General features: G+C 29.8%; 1 protein-coding gene across 2 annotated transcripts in view; it reads left to right on the forward strand.

The window, feature by feature from the left end:
* LOC113861571 (protein NRT1/ PTR FAMILY 3.1-like) overlaps positions 1 to 12,294 on the forward strand; it is a 37,606-nt gene extending 25,312 nt beyond the window's left edge. Inside the window, exons 1-4 of one of the 2 annotated variants that reach the window (XM_027494485.1) lie at positions 7,052 to 7,219; positions 8,387 to 8,604; positions 10,251 to 10,810; positions 11,109 to 12,294. In XM_027494485.1, coding sequence (XP_027350286.1) covers positions 7,090 to 7,219; positions 8,387 to 8,604; positions 10,251 to 10,810; positions 11,109 to 12,054 — 1,854 coding nt within the window. In that variant the 5' untranslated portion in view covers positions 7,052 to 7,089 and the 3' untranslated portion in view covers positions 12,055 to 12,294. Of the gene's footprint in view, positions 1 to 7,051; positions 7,220 to 8,386; positions 8,605 to 10,250; positions 10,811 to 11,108 lie in introns of those variants that run through there. The other variant, XM_027494486.1, reaches the window with a different exon arrangement.
* Positions 12,295 to 18,967: the final 6,673 nt, after the last annotated feature.

Genomic DNA, 18,967 nt, shown 5'->3' on the forward strand with positions numbered 1-18,967 from the left:
TATACTAAATCTGTTAGAATATTTAAAAAAGTGAAACAAGTAATATTATATTTAAGAAAAGAAAATAAACAAAATATTTAACTGACAACACTAATTATTGAAAAGGAACAATGAGTAAAAGTTATTTAAGCAAATATTTGCATGAAACTTGCTTATTCGAAAGAAAAAGTGATCGACTGTACAATTTGAGCATTTTGAATTCAAATTTTAAATGGTGAAAATAAAATAAAATGATGAATAATAAAAACATACATAAAAATGGCATAATTTAAAAGTAAATTTGTAAAGCATTTTTTGTGTTATTATTTTATTAAATTTGAGGTTTTATTTTAATAACTTATATAATGAAAATCTATATGATGTTGGTATTAGTTAGAAAGGTAAAACGCCAATTTTAATTAAAAATTAATAAAAAATATGTCTAAAAATTATATTTTCCATATACTTCCGCTAATTTGAAATAATTGTCACTTTAGAAAAAAATATTTTAAATTATTTGTCACTTATACTATTTGATAAAATTCATAAATAAGTTAGCTAAGAACTAAAATAAGTAAAATGTTAAAGCTGATAAGTTAATTAAATAAATTAAAACTATTTAATAAAATTAGTTATTGAAATAGTTGATAAATGAAAAATGACACATTTAATTATTTTGCTTTATATAACTTGAGATTTTCTATATATTTTAAAAAAAGTTTCACTTTTTATATTTTAATTTATTTAAATTATTTATAAAATATATCTAAAAAAACTTGGGTGATAATTTTTATTCTTATTTTAAAATTTGTTTATTAAATGAAATGAGATAATATATATAAGTTTATATAATAATTTGATATTACATAATAATTATATTTAATAATAGAGAGAAATGAGTGTGAGAGAGAATCTGAAGAGCATGTTTGAAAATTAATTATTCTTTTTATTTACAGGGTACTAATGCATAACAAAAATAGAATCCATTAATCATTTAAAAGTGCTCATATTCTCTTAACAAGGGAATTAACTAAGAGAGAATTATTACAATATTCCTAGACCCTACTTAGAACACTATGACCTGAATGAGCTAAGTTGACGGTTCTAAATAAGAAAGACTTATAATCCTACAAGATTACACCGTATGTTTGGTATCTTAAACAAAAGGATACAATTTATAAGAGTTTTTTATTTTTGAATTATTTAGTTGGATGGCCACTTTAGAATTAATTTCACTCGTGACTCTCAAGTTTCAATTCTATAATTAGTTAAATATCAAGATGAAAACTCCAAAGTTCTTCCTTTATAGACGAACATTAGCTCAGATTACCCAAGATATTAGATACAAATCTCCTTGCAATTTGCGCACTAAATCTATAAGACAGTTTTATATTTTGCTGATACATAGAACCATCAACTTTGACCTTTAAACAATTATCCTATTGAGGCTTTCAAGTTATAATAATTGAATTTCTACCTTATTTGAATAAAACATTACGAGAAGGTAAGAAATTATAAGAAATGTAGTCGACATAACTCAAAATGTGATGTAAGAGAATCATAGGATCTTGAGATTTTGATTAGAAGATTTAAGAATTCCTTTCATTGGATAGAAACCCTAAAATTTATAGTCTAATTTGTTCCATCCATTTTTATGCCTTTAACCATTTTTATGCCTAATGTTAAAGTTGATCTCAAGTCAATTATTTAACTCGCAAGAAAATAAATATAAAATTATTTTAAATCATAAAAATTTCATATAATTATACAAAGAATTTATCATAATCCTAATTATAGATTTAACTAAAATAATACAAAAGAGAACCAAAATAATATTAAATAAATCTATAATTATTCAAAAAGTAAATACAAACTAGAAGAATCTTTAATAGAAAAGAAATAAAGAATCCATAATTATGCCCAAAATTACTCCATAGTGTGATCCAGGGAGAACTAAAAACTCACCTATAAACTCATGCCCTTTAAATTTTCAACGTAATTGTTCACACTTCTTATTAATGAGTAATTGTTTTTCACTGGCTACAATTACTAGAAATTCTTTTATGAATTGATTTTTGAGTCCTAGAGACTTAACCCATTTATCATTGATAAAGTTATGAGTAGAGCCAATATCCATTAAAAAAGGGACCTCTTGTTTCTTAATTAGGCCTCTTAGCTGTAATGTTTGGCCTCCAACAATGCCCTTAAGTGCCTGCAGAGAAATGTAGACATAATCCTCATGCAAAAGTTAGTTTTCAATGTACAAGGCTTCTTCTACTGTTGTTGTATCTTCAAATTCTAATTGATCATCACTGTCTTCTCCTTGTGCAACAAAGATGACACTTAACTTCCCCCAGACCTTGCATTTCTGTCTATAAAACTTTTTCCATGGTTCACCACAAAATCTACACAGGCCTTTAAAAATTCTCTCATTCATCTCTTTTCTATTTGGAGTAGCACCCGCTGTCTTGGTCTCTTTCTATGTATTAGAAACAATAGATGTTGCTGATTGAGATTGTTAGAGATTAGTGATAGGAATGTGGTGTGTAAAAATTGAATTACTGGGCAAGTATACCCGTTGTCGGAGTAATATTATTAAAATTAAAGTATCAAGTATCGTATCCACATGGACTGTTATTAAGAATTACTTCCTTAATTGCGTAATTGTTAATAAATATGAAAAATAAACTTTGTTGATGAAATTGCTAAAAGTAAAAGAATAATAATTTAAAAGAAACTGATATTCTTGTGAAAATAAATTATAGAAAATTATAACTAAAGGTATTCAAAGGAAAAAGGCAAGTATCTAGACTGTAAATCCCCCTAAGTATCCAAATAACTGAAATTCTTCTTCAACTACTTAGTTCCAAACCCTTATCGCTGCAGGAAATTTTAATTTAAATCAATACCTTTCTCAAGGATAATGATTCCTAACCCTCAGTTGATTAATCAAAATCTCTTCCTTAATTAATACCCCTAGGTTGCATTAAGTTCATTATGAATTCTATAATTAGGGTTAATCCTAATACAGAAAACTCACATCTTTCTATCTCTAGAAATACATTCAAGTCTTTTTAATTGAGCAATGTTAAATTCATGCAAGAATTTTACTCAAATTCAAACAAGAAAACAAGATAGAAGAAAATTGATACTACTCAATTAAACTCAAGAGAAAGGAACATGAAATAACATTAGAAGAATTCCAGAAAATTTAGTTAATTATGATTCATTACATCTAGATACTCAAAGGAAAGTTAGAACCTAAACATCTTGAAATTAAAATTACAAAAAAGATGAATTAAAACGCTTGATCCTATCCTCCTGCCGTCTCTGAGTTTTTCGTCTCCAAAAACTGCCTCTTCAGATTCAAGACCAATTCTCCTTTTATAGGAGTTGTCCTAGGGTTCTCGCAAAAGTTAAATTTATGACGCGCGTAAAATACACGCCCATGTACTTTGGTCGTGTACTTCTCTGTTTTCTAATAGGTGTCCTTCAAATCTTTTCTGACAAGTACACGCTCATGTACACGGCCGTGTATCTGGCCGTGTACATCTCTGGTCTGTGATACTTGGCCTTCACAATCTTTATATGAAGTACACGCTTATATACATGGTCATGCACCTTGACCGTGTATATCTCTTGCCCAAATGATGCATTCCTTGACAATACCAGTGATGTACACGCTCATATACATGGGCGTGTATCTGCCCGTGTATATCTCTGGCTGAATATTTCCTTGTTCTTTGCATTCCAGTGAGATACACGACCATATATTGGACGTGTATCTTCCCGTGTATATCTCTGGGTTCTCCTTTCTTCAATTCTCGACATCTTTGAGGTTTTCATATCCTTGATCCTTTTTCTTGAAACATAAATAAAATGAGATTAATTATAATATCTATCAATGAACAGCTTAAAAACTCTCAATTATCATAATATAGGATTAAGTCTTTAGAGCATTTATCAGAATGTTTCGTTGGCTCATTAGAATAGCTCCAAGCATGAATTCTCCCTTTTGCGGTTTCAGAATAGGGACTCTTTGCTATTGTTAATCTTTTCTCCAATTCTTTTATAATATCATCTTGTAGTTGTGCAATTCGCATGGCATCTTGGATAGATTTAGGATTGTGAACACGAACAGATTTCTCCAAAGAGGAATGTAAGCCTCCTAAGAAAAAATTAATTGCCATCTCCTCAGAAACTGTTACTCTAGCTAATAATTCATCAAATCTTTCAAGGTACTCTATCATAGTTGAATCTTATCTCAACTTGGATAATTCAGAAAGTGGATCATCATAATTACCCATGTCAAAACGTGCTGCGACATCAGTCAAGATCGTTCGTCAAGATTTGTTCTTGGATGCATTGAACGCCATGTATTGTCACTGCCATGTGAAAGCCTTTCCATCCATGGATAGAAGAAGAAGTTTCCCTTGCTGTTCCTCTGGCGTATCTACTAATTCAAAAAATTGTTCTACCTTGGCACGCCATTCCCGGTAGTTTGATCCATCAAATGAAAGAAATGGAATGTGAGCACATTCGAGCACTTTGCATCCTTTGACTTTATTCTCGTCTTCAACTTTGATCTCAGGTTTGTTGCTAGAAGTGGAACCAATTGATGATATTTTTGCAACAACTTGTTCCAGCATTGCTGACATTGACTCCATCGCTTCTTTGTGTCGTGACGTGATTCAACAAGACATTCTTCCAATCTTTTCTCCAAGACTTGAATACGTTCTTCAATATCCTTGTTTGTTGTTGAACCTCTCATTGTCGTTGCTAGTTAACTCTGATACCAATTGTTATAAGTGGAAAAGATTCCACTTATACACCTTCTCACTATAATCACGAATGCGGGACCCACACGTAAAATCAAAGAACACACACAGTACTCAAAGGGATTCAATTCCTGGAAATTCAATATTATTTTCTCATATAAGAAATTGTGATTACAAAGGATATTTATAAAAGTACTTAGAGACTTCTAACGGTTAGTTTGACAATCTTTCCTCTATAATTTCCAACTAATAATTATTAACTTTTTCATTACAAAACATATCCTTTTATTTTTTATGTATAACCTAATCCCAAAATACGTTCTCGAAGATCCAATAATAGTCAACAGCTACCAAACATAGATCAATGATGTCAAAAGAGAGATATCAAAAAGATGTGGAAAGAGATGCCTAAACTTCTGCCCATGAAGTTCCTTTAATAGCGTTGGGACATGGGCATGCTAGTTACTGCAAAACTCTATTTTTCAACCAATTTGCGTCTAAAATGTATCTAAAACTTAATTGTAACATTTTCATATTAATCTACACAATAATCATAGAAATTAGTATAAAAACTTGATAATATATATATATATATATGCAAAATACAAACTTATTAAAAGTCTCATTCTGGCTCATGCATTTTCAATTTATGATATTCAACTTCATTATATAAATCAATATTCTTTGCTTTGAACTCATGTAAGAACCATTATAAGAAGACTTCATGTCTTGATTGATCTTTATATAAACATTACTTCTAGCATTTTTATTTTCAATATCACTAATTGTTTGCTTCATCATATTTTCATCATAATCTTTATCTTTTCCTCTATCATTCTTATCCCAATTTCTCAAATCTTAGTCATGTTCTCCTTAAGTTGTGTCAAAATTTAATAACTTTCTTCATATGTATCCTTTGATTATTGTATTATAAAGTTGGACATCATAAATTGAAAATATATGAAGCAAAATACAAGACTTTTTAAAAAAATATAAAACACTCTTCTAAAGATAATGAAAAAATGTCACTGTAACATGAATGAAATTGCAAATAAATTTGCATATAGGAATCTATACTAAATGAATTGAAAAAAAATATTGTACGAAGGATAAAAAAACCATTTAAACCTTAAAAATGTATAAATAATGAGTTATGTTAAATAACCTTCTATCAAGTATGAGCAAAAACTCAAGTTGTTATAATTTACTGTAATGGTATAAACTAAATTAGGAATAAATTTTTGTATAGAAATTGATGTATAAATTTTTTACTTATAAGAACTAAATTATAAAAAAGAATGTTGTATAAAACTCAAGAGATTATTTAATCCTTTATCTATACATTTATGCAACGCCAACGGCAGTATTTTGTTTTTTAGCCCTTCACTTACTTTACTCACTGTACAAAAATTAACGTTTACTTTAATGTTATAGAATTTAGTTAACTAAATTTATATATTTTTTACTCAATAACTACCATATTCATAAAAAAAATATTATGCATAGTTAATAGATTTATCAATTTAACTAAATTTTAGCGCTCTTACCAACTTTAAAATCCTTATTTAATTACAAAAAAAATCCTTACTTAATTAAGACTTCGATTTCAATAAAGTATGATTTAAGGAATTCGTTGACGTTCGTTAGTCTAAGTTAATAGAGGTTTGCGTTCACGGGCCTGCATACCATTCTGCATTGTTATTTTTATATGTTTTAGGCACTTAATTATGAAATATTATATTTGACAGTGAAGACCTATTTAAAAATATAACGGCTTATCTGAAATGTTTTAGTAGTATAGAGACATCATTAAAAAAATATTAGATATCAAGAACATTTTTAAGAATTTAGTGAAACTATAAGAACACATTGATACTTTAAATTTATTATTATCATTTAAAAAGAATATATTGACATTTTTTTTATGCATTTTAAAACTGCAAATTAAAATGTTATTGGTTGTTATAAGGTCTAATACTGAAAAATACATTTATAACAAAAGATAAAAACAGAACTATTTAAAACATTTTGTTAAGTTTCTAATACATAAAAAATATTTAATTGTTTACTTTTAATTTCTTAGCAATCACAGTATCCTCATTTTTTTTATACCAATCAAGGAAAATTTTTAAAACCGTTGTGTGTTTAATGGTATACGAAGAAAAGAAAGTGTTATATACAATAAAAAATGCATAAAATAAGTGGTGATCTACTTGAATTATGTGACCCCACATAAGTGTCTTCATATTACAGCTATTGATATATATAGAGAGGCACACCCAAAAGGTACACTACACACTACCCAATAGCCACTAATCCAGAAAGAACAGAAATGGAGACAGAGAAGAAAAGTATCTCTAAGGGCAATCTAGAGATGGTGGAGAAAAAAGAGGACCAAGTTCTACACAACAAGACCAAGCACCATCGACGAGGAGGCCTCAGAACGTTACCTTTCATCCTTGGTATGCCACTCACATTTCTTCATTATTATTACTATTCCAAAGTTCTACCTTTTTAATCAATTAACTTGTGCAGATTCATATCTCACTCAATCTTCTTCAACTTATCCTTCGATAAATGAGAGATGTTTATAGTTTTTGAAAGGATAAAATGCAAGTATAATTGATCTTTTAGGTGTTTTATGTTCTTTATTAATAAATATTAGCTTTTTTAAATACTTTTTTTCTTAACATTAAATATAACTTTTTCTACAATTTCACTGTGTACAATAATGTTGTCTCATTGGAGATCGCTTAAATATTCGGAATTAAAACTTTGCCGTTTATTATAGTAATTTTATTTAACTGAAATAAAATTACTTATGATAGAGGATATTTATTATTTTAAAAAAATATTGCGATGATAATATGCTGTAATGCTTTTTTTATTTTAATATTTTTATTGTCAAAAAAATTATATACATTATATTAACAACGTGTTGGGAATTTATTTTAAAAAACTATTAATCATTCATTTTTACAATTTTTTAAATAATAGATGGGACCTTTCAAATACATAACTAGAACCATCATTTTATCAGCTTTACTAACTATTGCCCTTTAATTAATTACTTTTTTCTCAACTGTTAATGTATTAATTTTTGAAAATTTATTTACAATATTTTAAATTTATATTTAATTAAAATCATTTTTTATTATCATATTAACTATTGAAAATTTAAAAATTAACGATAAAGGATAAATATATAAAAAATTATTATTATCCTTAAAATTTTAAAGAATTTTATATTAAAAGATAAAAAAGATTCTAAATAATTCTTATAAAAACGAAGGAAGGATTAAATAATATTTTGTTCTTATCTCTCCAGCCATATATAAGTATAGTGTATAGTGTCCTTTATCAGATGTACCAACGGACGATATCCACACAAGTGGGTCAGAGAATGAATAATAATCTTCTGTAACCAAGAAAAAGTTGTGGGAAAAACAAAATAGGGTGTGGTGCGAACCTGGATTACTATAGTGAAGTTTTATTGCACTAAATTAAATTTAATCAAAACTGTTTATTAATATATTTATTTTTAAAATTAAAAAACTGTTTATTTTAATGGTTGAGTATGAAGTTAATTTGGAGTTATTGGGTATATATATATACATACACAAATGCAGCAAATGAAGTATGTGACAGATTTGCAACTGCTGGTTTTCATGGTAACTTGATAAGTTACCTGACACAAGAGCTGAACATGCCATTGGTATCTGCCTCAAACACACTGACAAACTTTGGAGGAACATCGAGTTTCACTCCTCTCATTGGGGCTCTTATAGCAGATTCCTTTGCTGGCCGATTTTGGACCATTACTGTTGCTTCTCTCATTTATGAAATGGTTTCTTACCCTCTCCTTTCCTCTGCAATCTAAGCTTATCATCTTCACCTACTCATTTAATTACACTTCTTTTCAATACTTTTATATCAAATCTTTTTATTGCCTTAAATGAGGTTTTTATACTTAAAATTTTTACAATTTTGTATATTTAATTTCTCATTTTTAATTTTGTCTACACAAAATTCTTAATAATTATTATTTTTATTCATAAATCATTATACAAATAATTCGTTATTTGTATTAATTTATATAACATTTAAATTAACTCATGTGATATGATATTAATGTGAATATAAATGATGGTATGATATATATTTTTATTTTTCAATTTCAAAAACATTCATTTTAAAAGAATACTAGTAACATTCTCTTTAATACACCTTTTTTAACACAAAATTTATTAAAAAAAATACATAAATCATGTGAATTTTACTATTTTTACTCTTAACTTGATTTTTTATATCTTTTTTAATAAATTTTAACTAATAATAAGAAATATGTTAAAAAAAATGTTAGAAATTTTGTTACTAGCGTTCTTCTTAATTTTATAACCTCAATTTTTTTATATGATGTTATTCATGATACATCTTATTCATTTCATTTCTTAATAAAATTATGAGTCAATTCAAATGTTATGTAAATAACATAATAAGTTAACATATTACAGTGAGACCAAATAAAAAGAAAAATAATTTTTGAGAGAAATGATAAAAAAAAAATAAACCAAATAAAAAACTTATTTAAGCCTACTTTTTTCATATGAAACAACTAAACACCTAAAGATTAAGGTAGCCTTGATATGAAAAAGCAGAAATCATTTTTTCTATATTCATATGTTGTAGCTAGATTATTACTTATTTTAAATAATTTATATTTTTAATTATTTTAATTGAATAGTTATAATTCATCATTTTTATATTGATAAACTACTGTAGTCTAATCATATATGGTGTCATCTAATTAAAAAAAAAACTGACATCTCGCAAAAATATTATTTTTTTGGAGTTGCAATGGGTTTGGAGAATACTATGTTGTAGACGCTTTCTCAAAAGTTATGTTGTCATCTAATTATATATCAACTATTGACTGGGTGATATTATTACTCTTCCTCAATATATTTTTTTTAATCTTTTATTATGTATTGCTTGTAGACTACACAAATAACTTTTTGGGCATATATGTAGTATATCAAACATCTTTCTTTAAAATGTGTAAAGAAATATTTTAACTTTTCATGCAAGATTTTTTAGAAATTCTATATTTATTATGTGTTTTCACATAGAGAAATAGAACAATGATATTACACAGAAAATTAATAAAATATAGATTTTTTTTAAAGTTAAACCTTTTTTTTTCTGCAGACATTTCTCTCATTTTTTATTTGATACCACTAAGTCATACCCCTGTAGTTAATCATTCTAGTTCTTTTACCTTGCATTAAAAAATTAAAAAAGAAATCTATCAACATTAATCTCGTTTTTTTTTTCTCTTTAATCTATTTAGATTTTAGGACTCTCAAACTTGAAACATCACTGTTTCATTCACATGAAGTTTCAAATCCAAATAAATGATTTGAATAACAAGCATTTTCCATTCTAGTATAATTTTCCAATCAACTTTGTAATATACTCTTCTGCTTGACACAGGGATTGGTTAGTATCACAGTATCAGCTATACTACCAAATTTGCGTCCCCCACCATGTCCAACACAAGTGAATTGCCAAGAAGCTTCATCCTCACAACTATGGATTCTCTACATTTGTCTTCTCCTCACATCTATTGGATCAGGTGGCATTAGACCTTGTGTTGTGCCCTTTTCAGCAGACCAATTTGATATGTCCAAAAATGGTGTGGCATCAAGGAAGTGGAACCTCTTCAATTGGTACTTTTTCAGCATGGGATTGGCTTCTCTAAGTGCTTTGACCATTGTGGTTTACATTCAAGACAATATGAGTTGGGGTTGGGGCCTTGGAATTCCAACCATTGCCATGTTCATATCCATCATTGCCTTTGTGTTGGGCTCACCACTCTATAAGACTGTTAAACCAGAAGGAAGCCCATTGGTTCGTTTAGCCCAAGTAATTGTGGCAGCTATAAAGAAAAGAAAGGAACCTTTGCCAGAAGATACCAAGCTTTTGTACCAAAATTGGGAACTTGATGCTGCTATTTCTTTGGAAGGGAAGCTTTTGCACTCTGATCAATATAAGTAAGTTAAACATTTGGTTATTTTGATTCAAACCAAACTTATTATTGATTTTTCATTTCATGGGATTTATTATATACACCAACTTCAAATAATGACGCCTTCGATGATCAACTTAAAAGTCCATATTTCACTCTCTTGTTTTATATGTATGAATATGCTGAACAAACTAATGAATGACTTTGCACTAAATTGACATGGAACTTCATTGACCCAACATTTGAAAGTGCCTTCATATTCAATGAGAATTTACACATGTACACTTTATATTACTTAACTACTAAAATATATATGTGTGTAGATGGTTGGACAAGGCAGCAATTGTCACAGAGGAGGAGGAGGCAAGAGATCCAAATGTAACACCAAACTTATGGAAATTAGCCACTGTTCACAGAGTTGAAGAGCTAAAATCTATAATTAGAATGCTTCCAATTTGGGCTTCTGGGATTTTGCTTGTAACTTCTTCATCACATCTACATAGCTTTGTGATTCAACAAGCTCGATCAATGGATAGACACCTCTCTCCCTCATTCCAAATTTCACCAGCTAGCATGTCTATTTTCAGTGTTCTAACCATGATGACAGGAGTTATTCTCTATGAACGCCTTTTTGTTCCCTTTGCTCGTAGATTCACTAAGAACCCTTCTGGAATCACATGCTTACAAAGAATGGGAATAGGCTTTATAATAAACATAGTAGCCACTGTGGTTTCAGCACTATTGGAAATCAAAAGGAAATCTGTTGCTGCCAAGTACCACTTATTGGATGATCCAAAAGCCACTATTCCTATTAGTGTGTTTTGGTTAGTACCACAGTATTGTCTCCATGGGGTGGCTGAAGTTTTCATGTCTGTTGGACACTTGGAATTTCTCTTTGATCAATCACCTGAAAGTATGAGAAGTAGTGCTGCTGCTCTATATTGCATAACTACAGCCATCGGGAACTATATTGGTACATTATTGGTAACCTTAGTGCATAACTATACTGGTAAGGAGAGGAATTGGTTGCCAGATAGGAACCTCAATAGGGGTAGATTGGAGTGCTATTATTTTCTTGTTAGTGGGATTCAAGTTATAAATCTTATTTATTATGTAATATGTGCTTGGTTTTACGCTTACAAGCCCTTGGAAGAAATTAGTGAAAAGAACAAGGAAGATGATTTGGAACAAGCCAATGAAAATGTCTGTTCTATCAATTTAAAAGATGGTAAGGAGGAAGAAAAGAGAGGATTCACAAAAGATGAATGAATTGATTATGCCGTTGATATAGTATTTAGCATTGTTGAACTGCGATGAATGCTCATTCCTCATCAAAGTGGCATATGCAAGCATGTCTTATATTTTAGGTCATTTTGTACTTCTTTAATCATTTGAAATTAACATGTCATTGTTCAAATATTAAATGTTGTTAATGTAACACTTTATTCTCAAAATACAATGTATAAGTTCTACTTAATCCTTTAAAATAAATTATCATTTGCAGAATCTAATGAACTAATTATATTGAATTAATGAAAATTTCTATAAAATATAGTACCTTATACAAATAGTTTGATATAGATTAATATAAATAATACGACATTAATGAAGATTGAAAGGAGTAAATAAACATCATAACTACAATTTAGAAGTCTTCATAAGAAATTTATATATACAATATATATTTTAACTTTAAATATTACAAATTGTCTGTCAAAATAATTGAGATTTACAACAATAAATATATACCTAATTATAATATTTACAATCGATAAAAATATACAGATCCTTAGAGCAGTCTTCCTTAAAACCAACTACTGAAGATTGGTCCTACTCATCCACTCCATGCCAGTTCTTTATCTCAGTTAAGTCTTCTGAATCCAAATCCTTGTATGATATCAGGTAAAGATCGCCTGAATCAACTTTAACCTCTGTGCTAGTGATGTGCTCAAAGGTTCATCTGAACTGTCTTCCGAGAGAGTCATGGTCGTGGTAAGTGAAAAGATAAGTAAAAGCTACTGAGATCCTAAAAGTACCTCGGTACATATATACATAGAGAGTCTGATGTATCCTACTCCTAGGGAAGTCAAAAGGAATACTACAGGAAAAATCTATTTCTATCATAATAAAAACCCTAGGTTCATCTTCTACTAGTATAGAAAATTTAAAATAATTTATCCTTTGATACTTATTAAACACATAATTTAACCTAAAATGTACAGAACTATCAATTAATCTAATTCTTTCCTGAGGCTCTATCATTCTGATTCCCTGAAATTATTAGTAAGGATGAACGTCTATTCTATCCTTTACAAATATTTAGCATATAATCATGATATTAATACACATATAACATATTCAATTTCATAAATTCATATTTGTAAACATATTTACATCACACATAACATTTAATAATTTATCATTCATTTTCCTTTCTCTCATTCCAATACGCACTTCAGTGCACTGTGATCACAAATACCGATGTCTTTAGCACTTCTCGAGGTCTTACTCAACTAGATAAATAGTCGTCGGTTAGCCCATGTACATGAATACAACATATACAATAATCAGGCCCCTTAACAAAGGCATAGTCAGGAGTCTAGTTAGTAACCGAGTATGAGGCCATGTGACACATTCGCTCTCAAAAAGAGTGTATACTTATATGCGAATGTCGCTCACCACCCTACGTTTCTCTCAGATTTTCATCATCTCCAGACTCTATACCCCCAGTGTATCTCTGTAACTATTCACACTAGATCAATCCAAATCTGATTCTTATAGTCATTCTCAGAATTATCCTTTCTCACTCAACAAATCGTTCTTAGTAAAGCACTTCTAGACTAATTCCATTCCAATCAATTCCACGTATACAATCATTGAAACAATTTTAACCGTAAACCTTCATATTCACATCATTTCCTCATATCATTTTACTCAGACATATTTCATAAAATCACAAAAATCACTCAGTCAGTTTAGTAATATTTCATATTGAATAATCATCACATAATACATATGTATCAACCACTTAGTCTAAATAACTAAACAGTTCAACTCATCATACAAACATCTTTTCATCCATCTCGCCTGAGCGAGATTGTGTCCAAAGAGCATGTCATTTTCTCATGGGTCTTCGCCAGAGTGACCCTTATCGCCTAGGCGAGATCCTCACCTTGCATGAGCGACATCACTCTCGCCTGGGCGAGGTGATGGTTGGGCAACATTTGTCCTATCTCGCCTGAGCGAGAATCATCTCGCTTGAGCGAGATAGCCCTGTAGAAAGATATTTCTGCACGCTCAATCATGCTTGGGCGAGATTTACCTCTCATGAGCGAGATCTTCTACACCAAAATCCTCACAAAATCCTCTGTACTCCCTTCTAAATGCACTCTAATGCTACCCAATATTAAATAGAATATAATTACCAAAAAATGAGAAAAGGGTGTTACAATTAACAAAATTCAATCTTATAATATCTATCTACCAATTAAAATTTTTAAAGTTGAACAAATCATTAAATTGGTAGCAGTATCATTTTACAGTTTGATTATTCAAATATTTTAGTTGACTTGGTAATGATTGATTACATATATATATATATATATATATTAGTATTATGTAAAATGTTAAATAATAATGGAAAATGACATTGACTATATTGTTTGGTAAACTGCTAATTAGTAAAAGAAATTAAACTATAAAAATGGTGAAAGGTATTTCTCTCAAGCGAGACGACACAGGAAAAATGTGAGTTCTCTAAACTAGGTCTCACTCAAGCAAAAAGGTGTCTCGTCCAAGCGAGATTATTAGAAAATTTAGTAAAATTTTTTTTTCTGATGTTATCGAGCAGGGAAGAAAGGTCTCGCCTAAGCGAGAGTGAGTCTCGCTCAAGTGAGAACCTACTTGTTAGCTCAAATGAGAAACACAAGAAAAAAAGATATTTAAAGAACTTCCTATTTTAAAACTTGCATTACAAGCCAAGTAAATACATCTCACCTTTCTCTCTATTCTCTCTTTTTCTTTTCTCAAGGGAAAATTCCCTTGAATTCCAAACTAGCTTTGAATCCAAACTTAGGATGTCTTTCCCGTTTAATTCCTAGTAAGTTCTTTTGAGCTTAATTGTCAGGCTTGTAATCTATTATTGAGTAATCTATACTTGTTAAATGTTAATTGAAGGATTATTTGCTATTAGAATAGATTTAAATGGAGTTTAAAATTATTAAAAAAAAAAAAGCGAACAATACCATATGACAGTGTCAATGAATAGTAAAACTGCCTATGAACAGTAAAATCGCATACAAAGTGCATATGTACAGTGACCGTTGCCGTCATCAGTGATGTCACATATGCGTATAGTGCGTGTACAATATGCGTGCATAGTATTTCTGGCATAAATAGTATCCTGAACACTGTTTTCGGAATGAATAGTAAGGCGGTGAATAGTATTTCTAGTGATGAACAATAATTCCGGCAGTGAACAGTAAATTTTGAAAATTTTCTATAAAAAAGGGACTTCACACCAAATTTTCATTTCTCCACTCCTATCCAAGGTTCTCAAAGGTTCCAAAGCCATATACCACCATTTTCTCTCATATTAAACCCTCCTAAAATTAGATTTCTCTCCAGATCTATGATTTTGGGTTCGTTACGGGATTTGAAGTAAGTTTCTTTAAATTTGAAGCTAGATTTACCGTTTATTTCTCTTCTCTTTCTCTTTCTTATAGAAGTTCATGGTGTTCTTAGGAGAAACTCTGTTCTAAAGCCAAATCTTCAGTGAATCTTGCTATAAAACAAGTAATATTCGGTAGATCTGAAGTGAATCACCGTTCTAAAGTACGGGGAGCTTACTTTAACCTATGAACTACTTTTTGAATGGTTTAATATGCTATTTCAAGATATTTTGATATGATTTTGTTAGATCTGTTGAATAAAAACTATTTTCTAAGCTGTAACTGCTGTTAATTGATTAAAATGCTAAGATTTTTGACTGATCTATCATAAACTTATCTTAATTCAGCTATTAAAACAATTTTAGCGGTGTTGCATCATGCTGAGATATATGTTTTGCATTATTATAGAGCTGAGTTACATGTTTAGGTGAGTAGACGTGTAACGGTAAGTTCATGCTGAGTTGTTGTATTGTGCTGTCTGGATCCAGATACCAGAATGGGTCGCTCTCGGACGGGCTCGATTCCTTCTGGATTACTTAGGCTGTGAAACCAGTTGGAAACCGTTTTCATGTTATGCATTAGATGGGTTGGTAATGCATAGGGTTGTTTCTGTGAGTAATGTTTTTTTTTTTCTCTCTCTCTCTCTCTATATATATATACAATTTTATTTTATTTTATTTTTTGTAAGCTCACCCTTGCATTTCTTTCTATGTCGTTGTGTGTGTGTGTATTGCGATGATTATACGGTGGTATGTGAATAAATGTAGCAGGCGTTGCATCTACTTCACAGGCTGAGGGGCCAGTGGAGAAATGTTAAAAGCTGGAGTCGAGTAATTTTGCATCAAAGTTCTTTTTCTTTATATTTTGAGACCTCATGTAGAGGGAGCTACGTAGTATAATTTTGGGTATTTTGAATATTATGAACTAAATGTAATATTATGTTGTTCTATTGGATATTTGTTGTAAGAGACTTTGTTTTATTTTGAATGAAAAGTGAATTTTTATACTTATATTCTCTATTATTTATTTATCTTAAATAAGTATGTGGTGTAGAAACAATGTTCTCAGTTTCTTATAAAAGGGGGTCATGACATCAATCTTCTAAGCTCACTTCTATTTTTCGATTTTCTCTCGTCTCAAAAGTGTCTACTTTGTAATATATAAAAAGAACTTGGTTTTGAATAATTTCTTTCACAAAAATTTTCACAAATCAACGCATCGAGGTAAGGAAAGCTCTATCTTATCATTAAAACATTGTACATGTTTTGTGCTTATGAAAGTGTGATAGTATGCTTCTTTATTTTATAAATATATGTTTAAATTAGATTTTTATTGTTGTTAAGGTTGGTGATGCATTTTTAACTTACTTGAATTGATTGAAATGTGTTTCATTTAAAATACATGATTTAGACTAAGTCCGAATGTGCCTAGCCTTGGGTACTATTTGTTAGACTAAATGATGAGAAATGAATATAGGAAAGCATATTATCCATAGTGATAATGAAAGAAATTAGTGTGAATGGTTATAAAGATACACTGGGCTACAGAGTTGAAAGACAATTTGAAAAATATGAGAGAAATAAGGGTGATAAATTTTTTCGTAGCAGTTATGGATAAATTGATGAAAGCGAAAGCATCACAAGTCTCACACTCATTTCTCGACTAGATTCCTGACTATACTTTAGCTAAACGGCTCGATATTGTGTACAATGTATTAGTGTACATGGACTAATCAGCGATTATTTACTTACATGTATAAGACCTCATAGGATGTGAGAAGCAACATTTGACTGTAATCACAATGCATGAGGACATTCATATATGAGAAAGTGATAGATTACATTATATAATTGATGTGCATGAGTTATGGTGTTATTTATCTATGTTATATCATGTTTGATCTACGTTGCATGGATACAGGTATAGGGGTATGCTAATTTTCCAAAAACATGGGTATAGGTACGTCTATATATAACAAAAAATAAATAAATAAAATTTAACGTGGACATGATTAAATGACATAAAATTGTCTAAGAATCCATTAAAAATGATATAACATAAAGTGAATCACATTATCAAACCAATAAGATTCCAACAAAAATACAAATTTATAAATTGTTCTACAATCAACAACAAATAGGCTAAGCATTCATACTCTAATAGTGTCAATTTCATCATTCCCTTCTCCATCATCAATAAAAAGCAATGCCTTCAAATCTAGTTAGTCAAGGGAAAGTAGCAACTTCAAGAAAACTAACCCCTACAAATAGATCTCACTAATCAACACCAATATCCTACATTTTGGTCTCACCCTCATAATAATTCTTACTCTTTCTTGAGAGTAATTGAAGATTTGTATGTATAAAACCTAAATCTTCAGCCCTCTTCACTACTACAAAACTTACATATATAGACAGATTTACACACGAATTTTTGAACTATTATAGACAATTTTTGAAATTACAGATGGATAGAAACCGTTTGTAATTTTCTCCTAGTAATTTCCTCGTCAGTAAAAAATTACAGACAGATTTCACAATCCGTCTGTAATTTAAAGACAAAAAAATCTATCTTTAACTTAAGATGAAAATATTTGTCTATAATTTACAGACAAAAAAAGCTATCTTTAACATATAGACAGAAAAATTCATTTGTAAGTCACAAATAGAAAAATCTATGCATGATATATTTTAATATTTTTGTTATTTTCTGTTTATATACATAGTTATTTCTGTCTGTTCCTGATTATCACAATTTATAAGCGTAATAAAAACTACAAAATTAAATCTAAAAATTCAAAATGATTTATACAATGTAAAATTTATATGTCATTACAAATGAAGACAAAAACATCCAAACAAATAATGTTAAAAATAAAATTCAAGTGTTCATCACAAATAATCTATATGATCATCATTTGAAGGAGCATCATCATCAGTAGATGAGGAATCAGAAGAGGAATGATGCATGGAGCTAAAAATTGGTGGTGCTAGAGTCGGTGGTCGAGGAGGAAGAGGTGTGGAGCTGCTTGCTCTCATGAGTTCAAAATATGCATGCAATGCTGCATCTGCATATGTTGTTGCTCCATCTGCTGTTGGACCTCTTTTCGTATCATCAATGCTATCTTCTTTTCTATCTTTTTCTTCCATTTTCTTTTGGAGTTCTTCATTGAGGGCATGGACCTGAGTGCAGACCATGTCCTCCACTTCCTCAAGTGAAAGAGAAGGGGCATCTCTGGTGACAAATGCAGGGGATATCGAGTCTGCAAAGCGGCCCACCTGCCATAAATGCGACCTTTATAAAGGCCACCCACTGTCTGTGACCACATAGCATCCTTATCAACTAACTTAGGATCCTGAGAAGATGCCTCCTTAAGCCTTTAAACATAGTCATCCTACAGTCTAGTTCAAATAATTAGATATTAGTCTGGAGAACTATTTAATAAATCACTAATAATAACATATAGTATCAATAAGAATAACTTACATATGTGGCTTGAGATCATGTATCAA

The sequence above is a fragment of the Abrus precatorius genome, unplaced genomic scaffold (assembly GCF_003935025.1).
Source record: "Abrus precatorius isolate BTA unplaced genomic scaffold, Abrus_2018 Scaffold3, whole genome shotgun sequence".
NCBI lineage: Eukaryota > Viridiplantae > Streptophyta > Magnoliopsida > Fabales > Fabaceae > Abrus > Abrus precatorius.